General features: G+C 35.8%; 1 protein-coding gene across 4 annotated transcripts in view; it reads left to right on the top strand.

Moving 5' to 3' along the window:
• arhgef1 (Rho guanine nucleotide exchange factor (GEF) 1) overlaps positions 1–15,292 on the top strand; it is a 50,332-nt gene that overhangs the window by 18,724 nt on the left and 16,316 nt on the right. For 3 of the 4 annotated variants that reach the window (XM_066673080.1, XM_066673002.1, XM_066673240.1), the window contains exons 3-14: positions 1,289–1,375; positions 1,618–1,731; positions 4,857–4,955; positions 5,600–5,642; positions 6,054–6,159; positions 6,387–6,527; positions 9,417–9,446; positions 10,231–10,336; positions 10,714–10,789; positions 11,878–11,916; positions 12,459–12,656; positions 13,258–13,399. In XM_066673080.1, the coding sequence (XP_066529177.1) occupies positions 1,289–1,375; positions 1,618–1,731; positions 4,857–4,955; positions 5,600–5,642; positions 6,054–6,159; positions 6,387–6,527; positions 9,417–9,446; positions 10,231–10,336; positions 10,714–10,789; positions 11,878–11,916; positions 12,459–12,656; positions 13,258–13,399 (1,181 nt within the window). The remainder of the gene's footprint in view (positions 1–1,288; positions 1,376–1,617; positions 1,732–4,856; positions 4,956–5,599; positions 5,643–6,053; positions 6,160–6,386; positions 6,528–9,416; positions 9,447–10,230; positions 10,337–10,713; positions 10,790–11,877; positions 11,917–12,458; positions 12,657–13,257; positions 13,400–15,292) is intronic. The other variant, XM_066673160.1, reaches the window with a different exon arrangement.

The raw sequence follows: 15,292 nt of genomic DNA, 5'->3' as shown, positions 1-15,292 counted from the left end.
AACACAACTTGGCCACTAGGTATGAATCAGCTCTATTTGGAAATTCAGTATCTGTGCCTTTCAGCCAGAAGTTTCCGTGCATGCTTACACACATTGTACCGTAAAATAAAATGTAGACACGCAAGCAGAACAAAATGCTGTCCAGTAGTCCACAGAGACTTTATATTTAAATATTTTGACTATAATCTCTTTAATATTTTAGAATAAAGTCTTGTTGAAACTAAAAAAGAGACTTGATTCTGCAACTTTTTTATGAGTAATTGATTATGGAGATGTTATTTACATGCACGCACCTAAACCCATATTGTTTACACTCATTAGACACTGTTTATCATGGTGCCCTTAAGATTTATTTCTATCTCTCGCTTGCTTACTCTTCATTTTGTTCTTTATTAGAAAAACAAACAAACAAAAAACCCCACTTGATTCACTGGTATGTTTCAATTTATAAATCTAGGTTTATTACAAAAAAGGAAATGGAGTTATGCTTATTTTGAAGATTCCCAGTGTACGAACTGAATTAGGAAAACAAGCTTTTACTTTTGCTGCACCATCAGATTGGAAGTTGATACAGAAGGTTTTAAAACTCCAGGAATTGAATCACTGAATATATTTATAAACATTTCTCAGATAGTGGAAGTGGGTAAAAGGGCATGTCAATGTTTTAAATGAATTAATGAAGGTTGGATGTTGATTTTTTTGTGTTCTTTGTTTGAAATATTTTATGTATTACCATCTGTCTTGTCCAGGACTCTTCTATAAATGAGATTTTCAATCTCAGTGACATTTTTCCTGGTTAAATAAAATGTAACAAACAAAATCTTGTTAAAATTACGACTTTAACTTCAAATTTTGACTTTAAGACATAGTAGATATTTGTTTTTTTTCTTCCCTCTTCTGTTTGTCCCCCATTTCCCTGTATGTTTCTTTTTTTTAACCCCCTCTGAACCCCTCAAAGTGATTTGGCTAAATCTGGTTAAAACATTTGAGGACCTCCTGAAGGATCACAGAACTAACACACTTTGATTAAGAAAAGGTCTAGTGTCTAAGGAAAAGGACTTTAAAATGTGCTTGACCTTTGATTGTAGTAAACTAGCCACCAAAGGACTTTGCAATAAATTATCCAAAATAAAAGCAACATATGAGGTCTCGAGGGTCCTTTTAACTTAAGTGGCTTCATCAAGTGTAGCCCAGTAGATAGTGAAAAGAAATAAATGATGTAAGTACAGTTATTTAAACCCAGATGACTGCAACAGCAATATGTTTTTTTGTTTCTCTCTTCATCAAGCGGGGGCCGTTCAGAGCTCAGGGTCCTAACGTAGCCCAGAGTATAATAGGAGCAGAGGATGAGGACTTTGAGAATGATCTGATTCAGGTGAGCCATTTATACTCAGTACGTTAAAACTGTTTATACGCTACATTTACAACAAGTAACAGTCAAAGCAGTTAATGTTGAAACTCATACTGTACAAATGTACCTATCAGCTTATTAAAGCACTATAAGTGAATAACTTTAAAACAATGGCGTAATTAATCAAGTATTTTTATCATTGTTTTTGCTGTTTGTAATTTTCTATTAATTATGGATTAATGGGTTTTGTTTTTCTTACTTTTTAGGCAGTGGATGACCAATGTGCTCATTTTAATAGCATTGAACTGCTGAAGTCCAGGCCCACCCATCTCCTCGTCTTTCTACATCACGTCATCTTACAGTTTGACTGCGCTCCTGTGGTGAGAAACCGAGAGGGACTTTTTATGTGTGTCTCAGAGAGAGAGTTTAATAAAAGAATAAAAGTAAATATTAAAGTATGCTGTAAAAATCTTTTTGAAATTTTTAGTAGAACTGCAGTGGAACTTGCTAGTTTGTCCTGCACTTACCAGCAAAGTAGGTTTGACCAATTAAAAATCATATTTAATGTTCTGTCGCCAAAATAATGTAATGAAATTAAGCAAAGAATCAATCAATAAATATATTTTATGGATTGTATTGTAGTAATAAGAAAAATAGGTAGTAGAAGAATATAGAAAACAAAAAGACAAAAAACAGTATGTTTGTGAGTGTGTGTGAGAAAGTGACGCTAAAGAAGGATGTGTGACATCCCAGTGCTGGAAGTCAAACAGCAGCTTGTCTGTGTGGTAAATATGCATGCAAGCATATGTTTGTGTCTGTGTGTATGTACTTTATTAAACGTCTAGCATGGGTGTGTGTGTGTGTGCATGCCTTTTAAGATATTATTTACATGTGGGTGTGCACACAAGGGCCAGAGGCATGTTGAAGACTGTTAGCAAGTTGGATGTCATGTGTTTTCAACATCATTTTTTAAAGGGTATGTTCAATGGATAAAAGAATAATACCAGAATAGTAGCATACAACTTAAACATAAAATAAAAACAATTGGAAACTTCTCAGACACATTCGGCTAAATAATGTCCCATTCTCATAAAATTTAAATACAATTTGTGAAATCATCACTTTAGATGGTTGTTGTATAAAGTTATAACGATGTGCTTATTTATAACTCATCAATAAACTAACAAACAGGCAGGTAAAACGAGGACAGTGTTAATGGTTAATTTCTAATAAGAGTACAGTTCAATAACTGAATAAAGAATGTTTTGAATCATGTTAAATAAGAAACGGGCTACATTTAAATTACAACATGGATTGGCAACTCAAAGTGTCTGTAGGTGTGTGAGTGAATGTGTGAGTGTGTGTCGCTCTGTGAAGGACTGCTGCCCCCTCCAGGGTGTGTTCCTGCCTTGCGTCCAGTGATTCCGTGTAGGCGCCTGACCCACTGTGACCCTGAACTGAATAAGGGTCACAGACAATGAATGAACCAATGAACAAAGTAAACAGTTGAAATAGGGAATACTATTATTTATTTATTGGCAACACAGAAGAAGCTGCAAAACTAACATTTTCTCAAGCTTCATGTCCCAAGCAGTGTATGTAACCCCTCATGGCTCTACGTAACAAGGAATTGTCTGAAAAGTATGAAACCTGGTAGCAAAGCTTAACAAAAAGGAAAATGGTACAAGGTTTTTTTGCTTCTGCACAATATACAAGTGTTCATCGGAGATAAATCTACTTCTAACCACTGGCACAGCATGCATTCACAATAGATGGAAACTTGGAGTCTATTAGGTGCTTTTGTACATCATATTGCTGCTGTAAACAGAGAGGTTAGTGTGTGTAGCTTAGCATTATATTTATTTTCAGAAAATGACCTCAGTTAACACTTAACACTCTATGAAGTAATTTCCTTTGGACAATGGCCAAGAAGATAACCACTACTGAACTATGAGCTTGAGAAGCATTCGGTCGAACATATTCAGTATACAAAATGTAGAGAATTAAATTTAACTTAAAGTTCTGTTTTTTAATATTGATTAATTTGGTTACTGAAATAAAAAGAATACAATTTTGGTTAATTGTCAGGTGTGTAGTGTACTCATGTGCTGTATACTGTATGTACATTATTTGAAAATGTGTGTGTTTTTTTTTTCAAAAGCAACTGTGAATTTTATAATTGTCTTCTTAACTTGTGGATGTATTATGTTAGGAGTAGAAGTCCTGTTTAATAAAAATCTATGGGTTGTGGATTGACTCATTTTGACTGATAAGGTTGGGCAATAAGTTCTAGTTCTTTAATTTTATGAAGCATGAGTGTCTCTCCCTTTATTTTGCATGCAGCCAAGTGACCCTCCCAGGTATTGTTCCCTAAACACAACACACCCCACTCACTGCTTCCTTCCTTGGTAGCATACGGTTGTGTGGCTTTAAAGCTGCCTCGGTTGTTTAGTTTATATGTATTGCAGTGTGAGGGTTAGGGTTTTCCTCATGTCTTGTGTTTTCACTTTGTTTCATTTGAATTTTTCAAATGAAGCATTCACTTATCAAATAATTTTCCTTTGCTTGTGCTCAGCAGAGTTCTGTTATTTAAATTAAAAGCAGAGGATAATATTTTGACTTTTTTGGAACCTTCTCTACAACATTCATGTTGAATGTTAAGTGGTATCATTTTGAATGATCGATATTCTCCAAAATTCTAAATCAATTTGTGTTAGTAGAAGTTAGAGGAACACTAGATAAGATTTGGTATGATTTGCTCCTGGGCTCACCCTAGAGTCGCAGAGTGTAATTCGCATTTACAGCAGTGTCTTTAAATGAATGGGTAAGGGGTGATTTCTGTCCTCCAAATGTTACATAGTGCAGGTTCTGTAGTGCTGAGCATGGGGTAAAAACAACAGAGACTCTTCTCCCTATTACATGACGTCACAATGATTTTGAAGCTGTCAATATAAGATTAAAAATACTGCTTAGTGTAAATCATCTCCACGTCATTTGAATAAAAAATTATTTTCAAATTTGTATCGCAAGTGATACTGCCAAATTGTGTGCTAAAATCTAACATGAACTGTCAAATTTTAAGGGTCATGAGTTCCTTGTTATCTTGAGAAAACAGATAAGAATGCAGCAATGACACAACTGTTTAGACCTTAGATCTGTTCCGGGGCATAAGGCAAAATCTGGCTTGAATTTTTGGAAAATTTATGAGAAAAAGTGAGAAGTCAAATTAATATCAGTTATGTGTTAATAGGCTATAGGTGAAAACATTGTGGCGCTTGGAGCATGTCACAGCAGATCCCGGCGCTTGTAGCAGTAGGTGAAGGAGGCAGAGCGCTGTGTTTTATGGCTCTAATGATATGAAGAATGCCCTATTTTTTAGACAAATTGTGTGAAGAGTTAGTTTTCTCATTTGAAGTATTTTGGTAATTTTGTAGCACAGTCATTTTATTTAATAAATATGTCAAATAATTAATCTGTACATCTGTCTTACTCTATCTGTCCACAGCTGTGCTACTTATACGCTGACACCTTTAGAAACCTCAGTGCCAAAGAGACTAAGAAGAACATTGGGGATTTCTACAACAGCTTCCTGGACAAAGGAGCAGTGAGTAACAGACACACATTGACACGGAGGTGGACAGCAGACTGAAATATCATCTGTTTATTATTTCACATGCGTTGTAATGTCTGTTACTTCTCAACAACTGTCCGTGCAGTTTGTCTGCTGCATTATCTTTTTGTCTGTTTTCCAATCCCTCATTCATTCTCCGCTGTGAACTATTCTTTGTCATTATTTTTGTTCCTTTTCTTTTTTTCTTCATAAACCACATGCAGTGTCTGAGCCTGTGCTTCCTGCTTGGGGTCCTGGGAACGACCTTCCAGATGAACTTCCCTTTCAGAATCTTTCTCTGTGGTCTTCTGCTCTTCTTCTAGAGCCATATTCTTTTCATGCCCTCCCTTACTATCCTTTCATCTGTAAGAATAAGTCCTGGCACTTCATGTGTTTCATTCAGTTTAATTTAAACCACTTCTGTCGTGAGAGTTTTTTTTTTTCATGAATCAGAGATTGTAACTTTCTCTAGAATCGAAGTGCTATTCTGTTTTTTGGACTCTTGGACCATCTAGAGGCAAACCTGGTGCACTGCATGGTGGTAAAACAGAAGGCTCTGTTGAGAACCGCTTAATTGATTGTTCTTTTCCTTTGTGTGTGTGTGTGTGTGTATGTGTGTGTATATCTCTCTGTTTCAGATTCTCAGAGTACCTGTACCATCTCATATAACATATGAATTTGGTGAGCTTTCATTCATATTTAACTTGATTGTTATGGTTGTTAATGCTTGGAGGAGTCCACATAAGTAACTAAAATCCTAGAATATCACTGCAGCTTTGTTTGACCAAAATTTTTTTTAGAAGCACATCATTCATTAAGGATGTGCATCTTGATGCAGAGGGAGTTGGATTGATAATATTCATTTTTATAAAAGCTTCTGTGCCACAATGGATGTTGATATTCTCAATAGATATACGCAATATATATACACAGACATTTTGTGGCACTGCTTTTTCATTGTAGTTCTTTTCATTTGGGAATGACACTTTTTATTTCTTTTATTGCGTACAATATACTGTGTTTAAAATGAAGGTTGCAGTGTTGCAGAGGAACTATTTTTATAAATTTAAAGTGGTTTTCTCTGTGTACCAGACCGCACTCGTCCAGATCTGCTCAGCGATGACCTGCTGAAGAAATTTATAAACGAAATACAGAAAATGCAGACAAGGGAGGTGCTGCGGCAGCTTGATGATTTCAGGTTGGAGACAGATATGTCCGATTCATATCCCCTGCTATATAACATTATAGATCACAAAGTGCTATTTTGGCAACCTATCTTTAATGTGTATAATATTAGACTTAAAAATAAAAGTGTAATTTTCAAACATTCTGTTGCTCTTTTGTCATTTTATGGTCAGTGGCGTGTAGAATTTAAATATTACTGTTGTCAGTCCATTCAACCAGTCCCATCATGTGCCATAATAGGCAGAAGAGGATGATGGGAATGACCCCTAATGAGCAAGAGCTGCGTCAGGTGGAGAATCACTATCCTACTGACCGTGTCCCCAGGGAAATGAAGGAGAAAGCAGTGGCTGAGATGTTGCTAGAGAAGTTATCAGATTCTAAGTGAGTTTGTTTTAATATTTATTTTGTATAAGTATTTTAATAATTTTCTATCTCACTTTGCTAAGAATATGAATGACACATGAGTCTTACACAAAGCCAACAACAAGGTTTATACTGATGCTGTTTAAAAGTGCATTTCCAAAACGGTAAGTTAACAAAAGGCAGACCGTAGGATATTTTTTTATTTATTTTTTTAATTACAATTCATGTAAAAGGGGATAGCATTTTCATTCTTTTTTTTTTTTACCTAATGTGAAGTGCAGCTGCTGTTTTCAGATGTCCTAGAATAAAGCAGTAAGCCACAAGAGGCAGTGTATTACTGCGATTTTAACATAGGGGAGGATAAACCTCCCTTCACTCTAGGGCTTGGCAATAATTCAATATCAATATATATTGCAATATAAAATGTTTCAGTAACCAACCCATTTTCAATATTCCAATATACGTTATTTACAACACCTGTCACTGATGTTCATTAGAGGGCACTGTTGTCAGTTCAGCACTCAAATTAATATTTAGTTTAAAAATATTAACATTGACAAAGTCAATAGGTTTATGTTTGAGGGTGATGTCATGTTTCTTGTTTGTTTTTGTAAGTATTTCAGTGGATATTATACTGTTCACATCGGAATTATATCGTAAAATTAGGAAACATATTGTGATATAAATGTTGGCCGTATCGGACAGTCTTGAGTGGCTTGTTGCTTTTATTTTACTGAAAACATGATGCTCAATCCATAGATGTATATATTACCAAAAATATTCTTCCAGTACATACTGTGTATACAACATCAACAATGTTCTTGAAGTCATGTTGAAGAACAGCTAGTTGTTCGAATAATGTTGTTCATGTAGCAGCCGATGTTTAGTTATATTAGGAAGTTGGATATGCTCTTGTGAAAGAACTAAATGGTGTTTTATTTTTTCATGTGGTGATGAGATTACAACATGAAATTATATGAGATTAACATGAGATTATTCCTGCTCAACAGCTCGTTTTTAAACACCAGAAAGAAAAAAAACGCAATACCTCCTCCTCAGTACACGGCAACCCCTGCATTGCTGTAATCAATGTCTTTTGGATGTTCATAAACATACTGCAAGCTATAACCACTTGTATTGTTTTAAGAAATCATTGTACAACATACAACTAGATGTGTCTTCTGTATTTAACCCATCTGTGGTAGTGAAGAACACACACACACTAGTGCACTAGGGGCTGTGAACACACACCCAGAGCGGGGGGCAGCCATCTCCAGAGCATGGGGAGCAGTTGTGGGTTTGGTGCCTTGCTCAAGGGCCCCTCAGCTGTGGATTGAGGAGGAGGACAGTACTGTTCCTTCATTCCCAACGCCCCCAGTTTTCCTGCCGCTTGTGGGAATCAAATCAACAACCTTTCAGTTTTAAGCCCTCTTTAACCAGAAGGACATGATTTTTTTGATCATGTCTGTGTACTTTTGGAGCTCAAACTCATTTTTTGGCAAAGTTTGCATTCAAAGTAGCTACATGTGGGAAAGACAGCTGACCTGTAATCACAAATTCAGACTGCTATACCCCAAGTCACCCCTAGATATTAAATAAATAAAACATAACAAATTTTCCTAGAAGCACAGCAATGTTATGATAATCCTATAATTTTGTTTTTGCAAACTAAGCTTCATAAACTCGTTTGGAATACTGCTCCTGAATTACACTTCTGTAAGAAACCAGTCATGCTTTTTTTTTGTCTCTTTATATGAAAAGGAAAATAACCACATGCTGTTAACCTCAAAGAGTCAAATTATACCATGAAGAGAAAGAGATGACTTCAGCTGGGTTGCCAGCTCTGCACATGCAGAGAGAGGCAGGGAAAAGGGGGGGTTAGAAATGGAAGAGAGGAAGCTGTGGAGAGAGGATGGAGTTAGCAGTGCCACGCTGGCAGGAAGTCTCTCATCTCTGGCTCTCTGCCAAATGAGCGATGGGGAAAGGGGATAAAGTGAGGGGCTGCAAAAGGATAACGTGCCTATTATGACCAATGCTCACACACATCTTAGTTTAGGATGCTCACACCATACGGTGTAAATATTTTTTTGATTTACCAAAGGCCCCCTTTGTATATTGCAGTATTGAAAACAATATATTGAATTAAAAATATATATGTTCTGCAGTTCCAAGTGATAAATAGTGTCCTGTATTCCGCCTTTCCTTATTCTCTCATGTGTTTAGTCTCCATGCTCTGACCGCAGCTGTTACAAAGGCTACATCCCGAATCTCAGGGGAGGAGCAGCCTTTTTTCATTGGTCAAGCTCCGGGGATTCCCTGTCAGACTCCACCCCTCATTTGTGTTCATAGAAGAACATAAGGATCCAATTTCCATGTTCTTGCAGGGCTGTTGCATCAGACATAAACACAGTTAAATAGTCGTTTCCAGTGCTGCACTGCTTTGTTTGCTTCGTGGATCCTGCCGGATGACAGCTTCAGTGCCTCAGCAGAGATATTCAGCCGTTCAGAGCAGCACTGAGGGAGGAAGTTAGTGTTATTTTTGCAGAGAATTTAGATATTAACTGTTGAGGGTTTGATCTAAAGTTTTGATCTTGCTGCAAGATTTTTATAGATATTTTTCCTTTTTTTTTTTTTTGTTTGCAATTTTCAGAATATGTTCATTAGTTTATGTTCTGAATACAGCACCACTTCACTTAGTTCAGATTTGAATCAGAAAAAGCACAGTCACTTCAAGTTTCATCGTCCCAAAACAGCACTGAAAATCGCCAGAGAACGAGAGGGTAAAAATGTTACTTAAACGGTGAGAAGTTGGACCAAATCTTAATGTGCTTAATGCATTCCAGCAACTACTATAAGGCATTTAAAATGTATATCATCCTCGTCTAATGGCTCCTGTTTTGTTTTTAGCCCTCCGATTGTTGCAGACGAAGATAAATGGTGAGTTCTGTCCTTTTTCTTTCTTCTTTAAAACTGATGCATGCTCTGTTTCTTTTAAAAACTAAACCATGTCTACTTATTCAGGATTTAATTAGTATAAAAAATAGTGTTGTTATTTTGTAAGGAAGTCTTTTTAGTGACTCCTCTGTTTATTATAAAAATGATAATTTGCCATATTTCACATTTGGGAAAAGTGTGGATGATGATATTTTTCACTTTAATGTTTATTTAGCTTCAAAAGAATTAAATTTATAATGAAAATGCCTCAGTAAGAGTAGTGCTACCCCTGATGTGTTTCAGACTTTAGATATCATTTTTCAGAAACTCATTCCTGCCGTAGAGTCAACCAGTGAAATCCCTCTCCTGTCATCTCATTCACTTTCTTTCTCTCATTCCCAGTCTCCTCCCTCCTGTATCCTCCTCCCTTTTTCTTCTCTCTCCTCTACTTTGTCTGTCTTCTACTGGAACCTTTCCCACTCTCCTCCTCCTCCAAGTCACGTTGTTAGGCCTTAGGAAAGACTTGGGCACATCTAGTAAATGTTATGAAGTGAATAGTAATGTTAATAAACAAATGGACTAATTGCGTTCTTTGTGTAAGGGACCTATTCAGACAGCTTTGTCATTTTTGCACCTGGTCCATTAAAAAAAATATGGCTATGTCCAGGTCTAACACCTGATACTCATTGTCATGACCTGCCAGGCTCATTTGAAGCAGCAGACAGAATTTGTGTGTCTTAATATAAAGCCAAAAAACTAATCTTTTACTTCATTCTTCTCTCCTTAGCTCTGCCATCTTTACCGCAGTGGCTTTTTACATGAAGCAGCTGGGCGTGAAATCGAAAGTTCCAGATAATAAGAAGTCTAGAGGATTCTTCAGGAGGAAGTTACAGGTCTCTGTTACTGCAAATCTTTTAGCAAAAAAAAAAAAAAAACAACAACTTTGTGGGTGGAAATACGTGCTATATGATATGGGGAAAACTGCTAATATGTTGTTAACTATTAATATTGTGATAAAATTGCAATGTAATAACACCCAGACTAATTGCTAATTGAAAGTGAGATAATATAAAAATGAAATAGCAAAATTATTAAACTTATTTCTCATTGAAGATTATTCATTTCACATGTAATTTAGCTTTGTGAATTTGAAATGCATATATTGTATATTCATGTAGTAACTTATTTTGCTAAAGGATTCTGATTGAGTGTCAGTTTATTGATTGTTTGTGTTTATAGCTGACTGTGAAAATGAATGTGTGTTCTTTAGCCTACAAAGAAAGAAGAACCCAAGCCAAAGGGACGTAGTGTTTTATCTGGATGGAAAGATAAAACAGTGGGCCCCAGTACGTATCCACCCTCTCTTACCTTGTGTGGATTCAACAAAGTCATTTTGTAAATTGTGTACGTTCAGGGCTTCAGTCAGTAACTCAGTTTAGAAAAAAGTTTAGAATTTTATTCCAATTTTCAGCCCTGGACTTTGAATCAACAATGTATCTCATACATAGTTTCATACCTGGACCAACTGCAGCATTTATCCTAGTGCAGTGATGTCAGAGTCTGGAGTTAAATATTAATTGTACAAATAAATTTTAAAGCCTTTTCATGTAATGTATAATTGTAACTGAATTGGATGTTTTTGGTCATTTTATGGTGTATATTGAATAGGGTTAAAAATGACCGTTTTCTTCTTATTAAAAAATAGAAACTGAAATTTAAATATTAAATTACTACAGTCATCGCTAACATCAAATTCATTTTTTAAAGCATCTAAAACTAAACTCACATGTAATTTGGATGCAATATTATCCTCAAGAACTCGCTTGCCATTGTCAAAATACTTAATCTACATGTTATTTTTTTTTTGAACAAAATGACAATCATCATTTTTAATACTATGCAGAAGTTACCAAAAAAAATAAAAATGAAAAAGAATGTTTGAATTTTTAATTACAATTAAATGTTACTCAAAAAAAGAGCTTTTAAAGTTATATGTAAACTTAGTACATCTGGTGTTAATGTGTTGAGACATACTGAAGCTAGCTCCAGGGAATTAGAGTCAATAAAATTGACTTTACCCTACAACCAACATTCATCTTATTTTGAGTTTTCAACACATATACACATATATAGTTTCTGTCTGCTTTTTAGTTTTTTTTTTTTAATAGACCATCAATACTGTCCTAACCTGTTGTAGCAATAAAACAGAAAATTCTCATTTAATGAAAGCAAAGTGAACATTTATAATAATGTATGCAGGAACCTCATAAAAGAAAACAAAGTACATGGACTGAATCACCCAGATTAAATAAACCTATTTGTTGACCCCTCAAAGACATTATAAATCAATTATCATTAAGTATGTTTATTATGATTATTATTATTATGATGGTTGAGGTGTTGGAGATTTTTAAAGGAAAATATTTGTTGCCAGGTTATCCTCTTGCAGATGAGGAAAAAACACTCATTGAAGGTACTTTGGTCTGCTCCATCTGTGTAGTTTCCCCTTTCTTAGATGGTGTACCCATTACTAATCAAATCAGTGCATGTGTGCATGTTTGAAATCAAACTCAGGGCGGATGTTGGGTAGATAGGTTTTATATATAATCTAATTCTGCATTTCACAGAAGAGTATATCTGTAGATACAAAACCAAGGAATGAGTTGGATTTACAAATCATTACTTAACCAAGTTTGGTTGACCTTTAGATTTATTACTAAAATCTTCCATTTGAAGGATGACTAACATTATTAGCACCTGATTTCATCTGATCTGTTCTTCCCTCAGTCTGTATACTTACATTCTCTGCATTCGTCACTCCCTTTTTTCTTTGATGACCTCTTTTCTCTATGTATGCATTATGTATCTATTATGTCAGCCCAATGCATCTGCGCTCAAGTAGAATAATGATTTTAATCTATAATAACTATAATTTGTTGATGAAATTGTTGATGAAAAAAAAAAATTGTTGATGAAAAATGAAATTGTTGCTAAGATTTATACCATTTACAACAGGTGACAAAAATTTTGAACGGAAGAGTACTGTGAGTACACAATCACCCCGTGGTTCCACTTCTGAAACTGGCTCTGGACCTTTCCAGCCTCGGAAACAAGGTGTTCCAGGGCCAGGGACAGTTCAGGTGCCTGATGCCGGCGAGGTGCCACACAACATCATCATAACCACCACCCCTGAGTTCACCCAGAGTGATACGGGTAAGAAACTGGACAGCTTGTGGAGTGGAATGCAGTGGAAATTAATTATTAATTACTGTCTCTTGGAATTTCTGAAGATGGCTTGCGAACAGAATGTGTGTTGAGGTGTTTGATAAAATTTATACTGGGCATGGGCACTTGCAGTTGACTGTCTGAGTATTTATTAATAATCTGTCAGCTAGTGAGCAAAACCTTCCTGTTCTCAAATTGAATGAATGTTGCTTTAGATCAAATAGTAAAAGGAAAAAAAAGAAATAATCAAATGCATATCTCACCTGTGGACTGTAAGTGTCATTACACTAATTTTCCCAACCTATGTGTGGCTGGATTTTAACCTCTGCCTGAATTATAATTACAAATAAGATAAGCGGTTACAGATAATGAAATAAAAATAAACATATTTTTGTTTGTTTCAAAGTACAGAAATATCCATAAAGTACAATATCCAATCATTATCATCTTCTTCTTCTTCTTCTTCTTCTTATTATTATTATTATTATCATTATTATTATTATTATTATTACTATGAATCATTCCAGTATGATTCTGATGTATCACAGTGCATCCCTATCATTAATTTATATACTCTTTCCTCCCTCAGGTATCACCGCCAGCTCTTCTGACCCCCAGTTTGTGCCAGATGGTGGCGATGTATCTCCCGCAAGTACCAGTGCTAGCCTCCCTGTCTTTGACTCGTCTTTTGCTAACAACATCCCTATGGATGACAGCCATGACAAAGACAGGTGAGAGGAGGAGACCTGGAAAATAAGTCTGACCCTCCGGGCATAGCCTTAAGGCCTTTACACACCAAATGGCTGTTATTTATTTGAGCCTGTATTGGGATGTCACTAAATTTGTTAAAATATGTTTATGACAAATTGATTAAGATGGTGAAGAAGAAATATTTTGTAGCGTATAGTAAATGCAGATTTTATTTCGTTTACCCACTTTGTTTATAAAGTTTAAGCTTCTGTATGAAACTGGTTTACTTTTTTTGCTTTTTCCATTGCACTTCTGTATCCTACTTCGAATATAACTTTCCCTTTATAAAGCAAAATAATTACTTGTGTACTCATAATGTTGATTTAATCATTCAGAATAATGACAAAAGTATGAGTAAGTATGTGGTTATTATCACAAGTAATTATTATAAAAAATGTGACATAATTTAAATACTATCAGTCAGTGTTTGGTCACCTTTGGTAAATCTGAGTAATGTAAAAATATAAAAATAATTTCAGATTATTTTAAGAAGATTTTTGAAAAGGAAATACAAATACAAACAAATATACAATGAGATGAAAGACTCATGGAAAATCTTCACATTGCTTTTGGTGTGTACTGGCCTTTAAAACTAAATCTTAAATCTAGGATCAAAAAGGGAAGTTAGATAAGAGAATGTGCTTAGAATTTTAATAGAAAGAACAGGCATCACAGGCACAGTGTGGTTAAGAAGTTGAATTGTGTTGTGACTGAGGAGCATGGTAAAACTCCATCAGTGCCTTGTCCATGCTGTGACTGAGGGAGTGTGGTAAAACTCCATCAGCTCTGTGACTGAGGGAGCGTGGTAAAACTCCATCAGTGCTGTGTCCCTGCTGTGCTCTTGCTGCTGCTGCTGGCAATGCTAGCTATCGTCCCTGTGGACGGCAACAAACGATTTGTCACGTATCAACACTCTTCATGCCTACATCCTGTTCCCTCCCTTGCCAAAAATCCACTTTTTTTCTGAACTCTCCTCTTTTCCACTTCTTGTCCTCATGTCTCATTTTCACTTGTTTCATGTGATATTGTTCTGGTTGTATTTGCAGCCTTCCAAGAGTATCTGTTGTTCTTGTCATTTTCGTTTGTAGTTTCTTTGCAGCGCTTCCATTTTAGGGAACATTCTTTGTCTGTCTTGTGTCTTTATGCAATTCAAGTTTTTTGAAGTTAATTCGACAACAGTGAGACGCTTTTACTTCTGCTTAAGGCTTTTTTTAACCTTGCACAGTGTGTGCAAGAACAACTTGGGCTATGTACGTGTTACTTGTCGTTGTCTCCAGCTAGTGGGCTCACTCCATTGTGTTGTTTACTGTGTGCTTCTTTTATGTTGTTTGTCTGGTTTGTTTAGAAGAGTTGCCCTCTTCATTTTCTGGTTGCTTCGTTGTTGCCTACATTGCTTTGCTGTGTTGGGATGTAAATGATTTACTGAGTGTTGGTCGGTCGTACTTTAGGTTAGATTTGGGGGAAGTATTGGTTGTGTCATTGTCCGTGAGAACTGTTTTTGCTTGTCCTGTAATTCTACACTGTCCCGTATTTTGCAGACGGAAGACAAGGTGGGTCTTCATGACTGAGACATGGATATTCTGCCAGCTTCAGCCAACTACTGATTCCATACTCACTTTCACTCAGTTAAACATATATTATGCACTGCACCTTTGTTGTGGTGCTTGGAGTTGGATATTTTTTTAAACACTTATTTTAAAATTTCTCCAAGAACATCTGCTTCTTTATGTTATAGTTTAGATGTAGCTGTAAAACCTTTTTGAAACTTGATGTGAATCAGAGATGAAACTGATACTCATCCCTTTAAAGCTGTCCTTACTTGGTGAAACTTTAATGCCACAAGTTACAAGTTAATGTCTGTGTAATGTGACAGT

This window comes from Hoplias malabaricus, chromosome 1 (genome assembly GCF_029633855.1).
Source record: "Hoplias malabaricus isolate fHopMal1 chromosome 1, fHopMal1.hap1, whole genome shotgun sequence".
NCBI lineage: Eukaryota > Metazoa > Chordata > Actinopteri > Characiformes > Erythrinidae > Hoplias > Hoplias malabaricus.
Note: the sequence above shows the minus strand (reverse complement) of the source record. Positions and strands in the feature narration are given on the sequence as shown.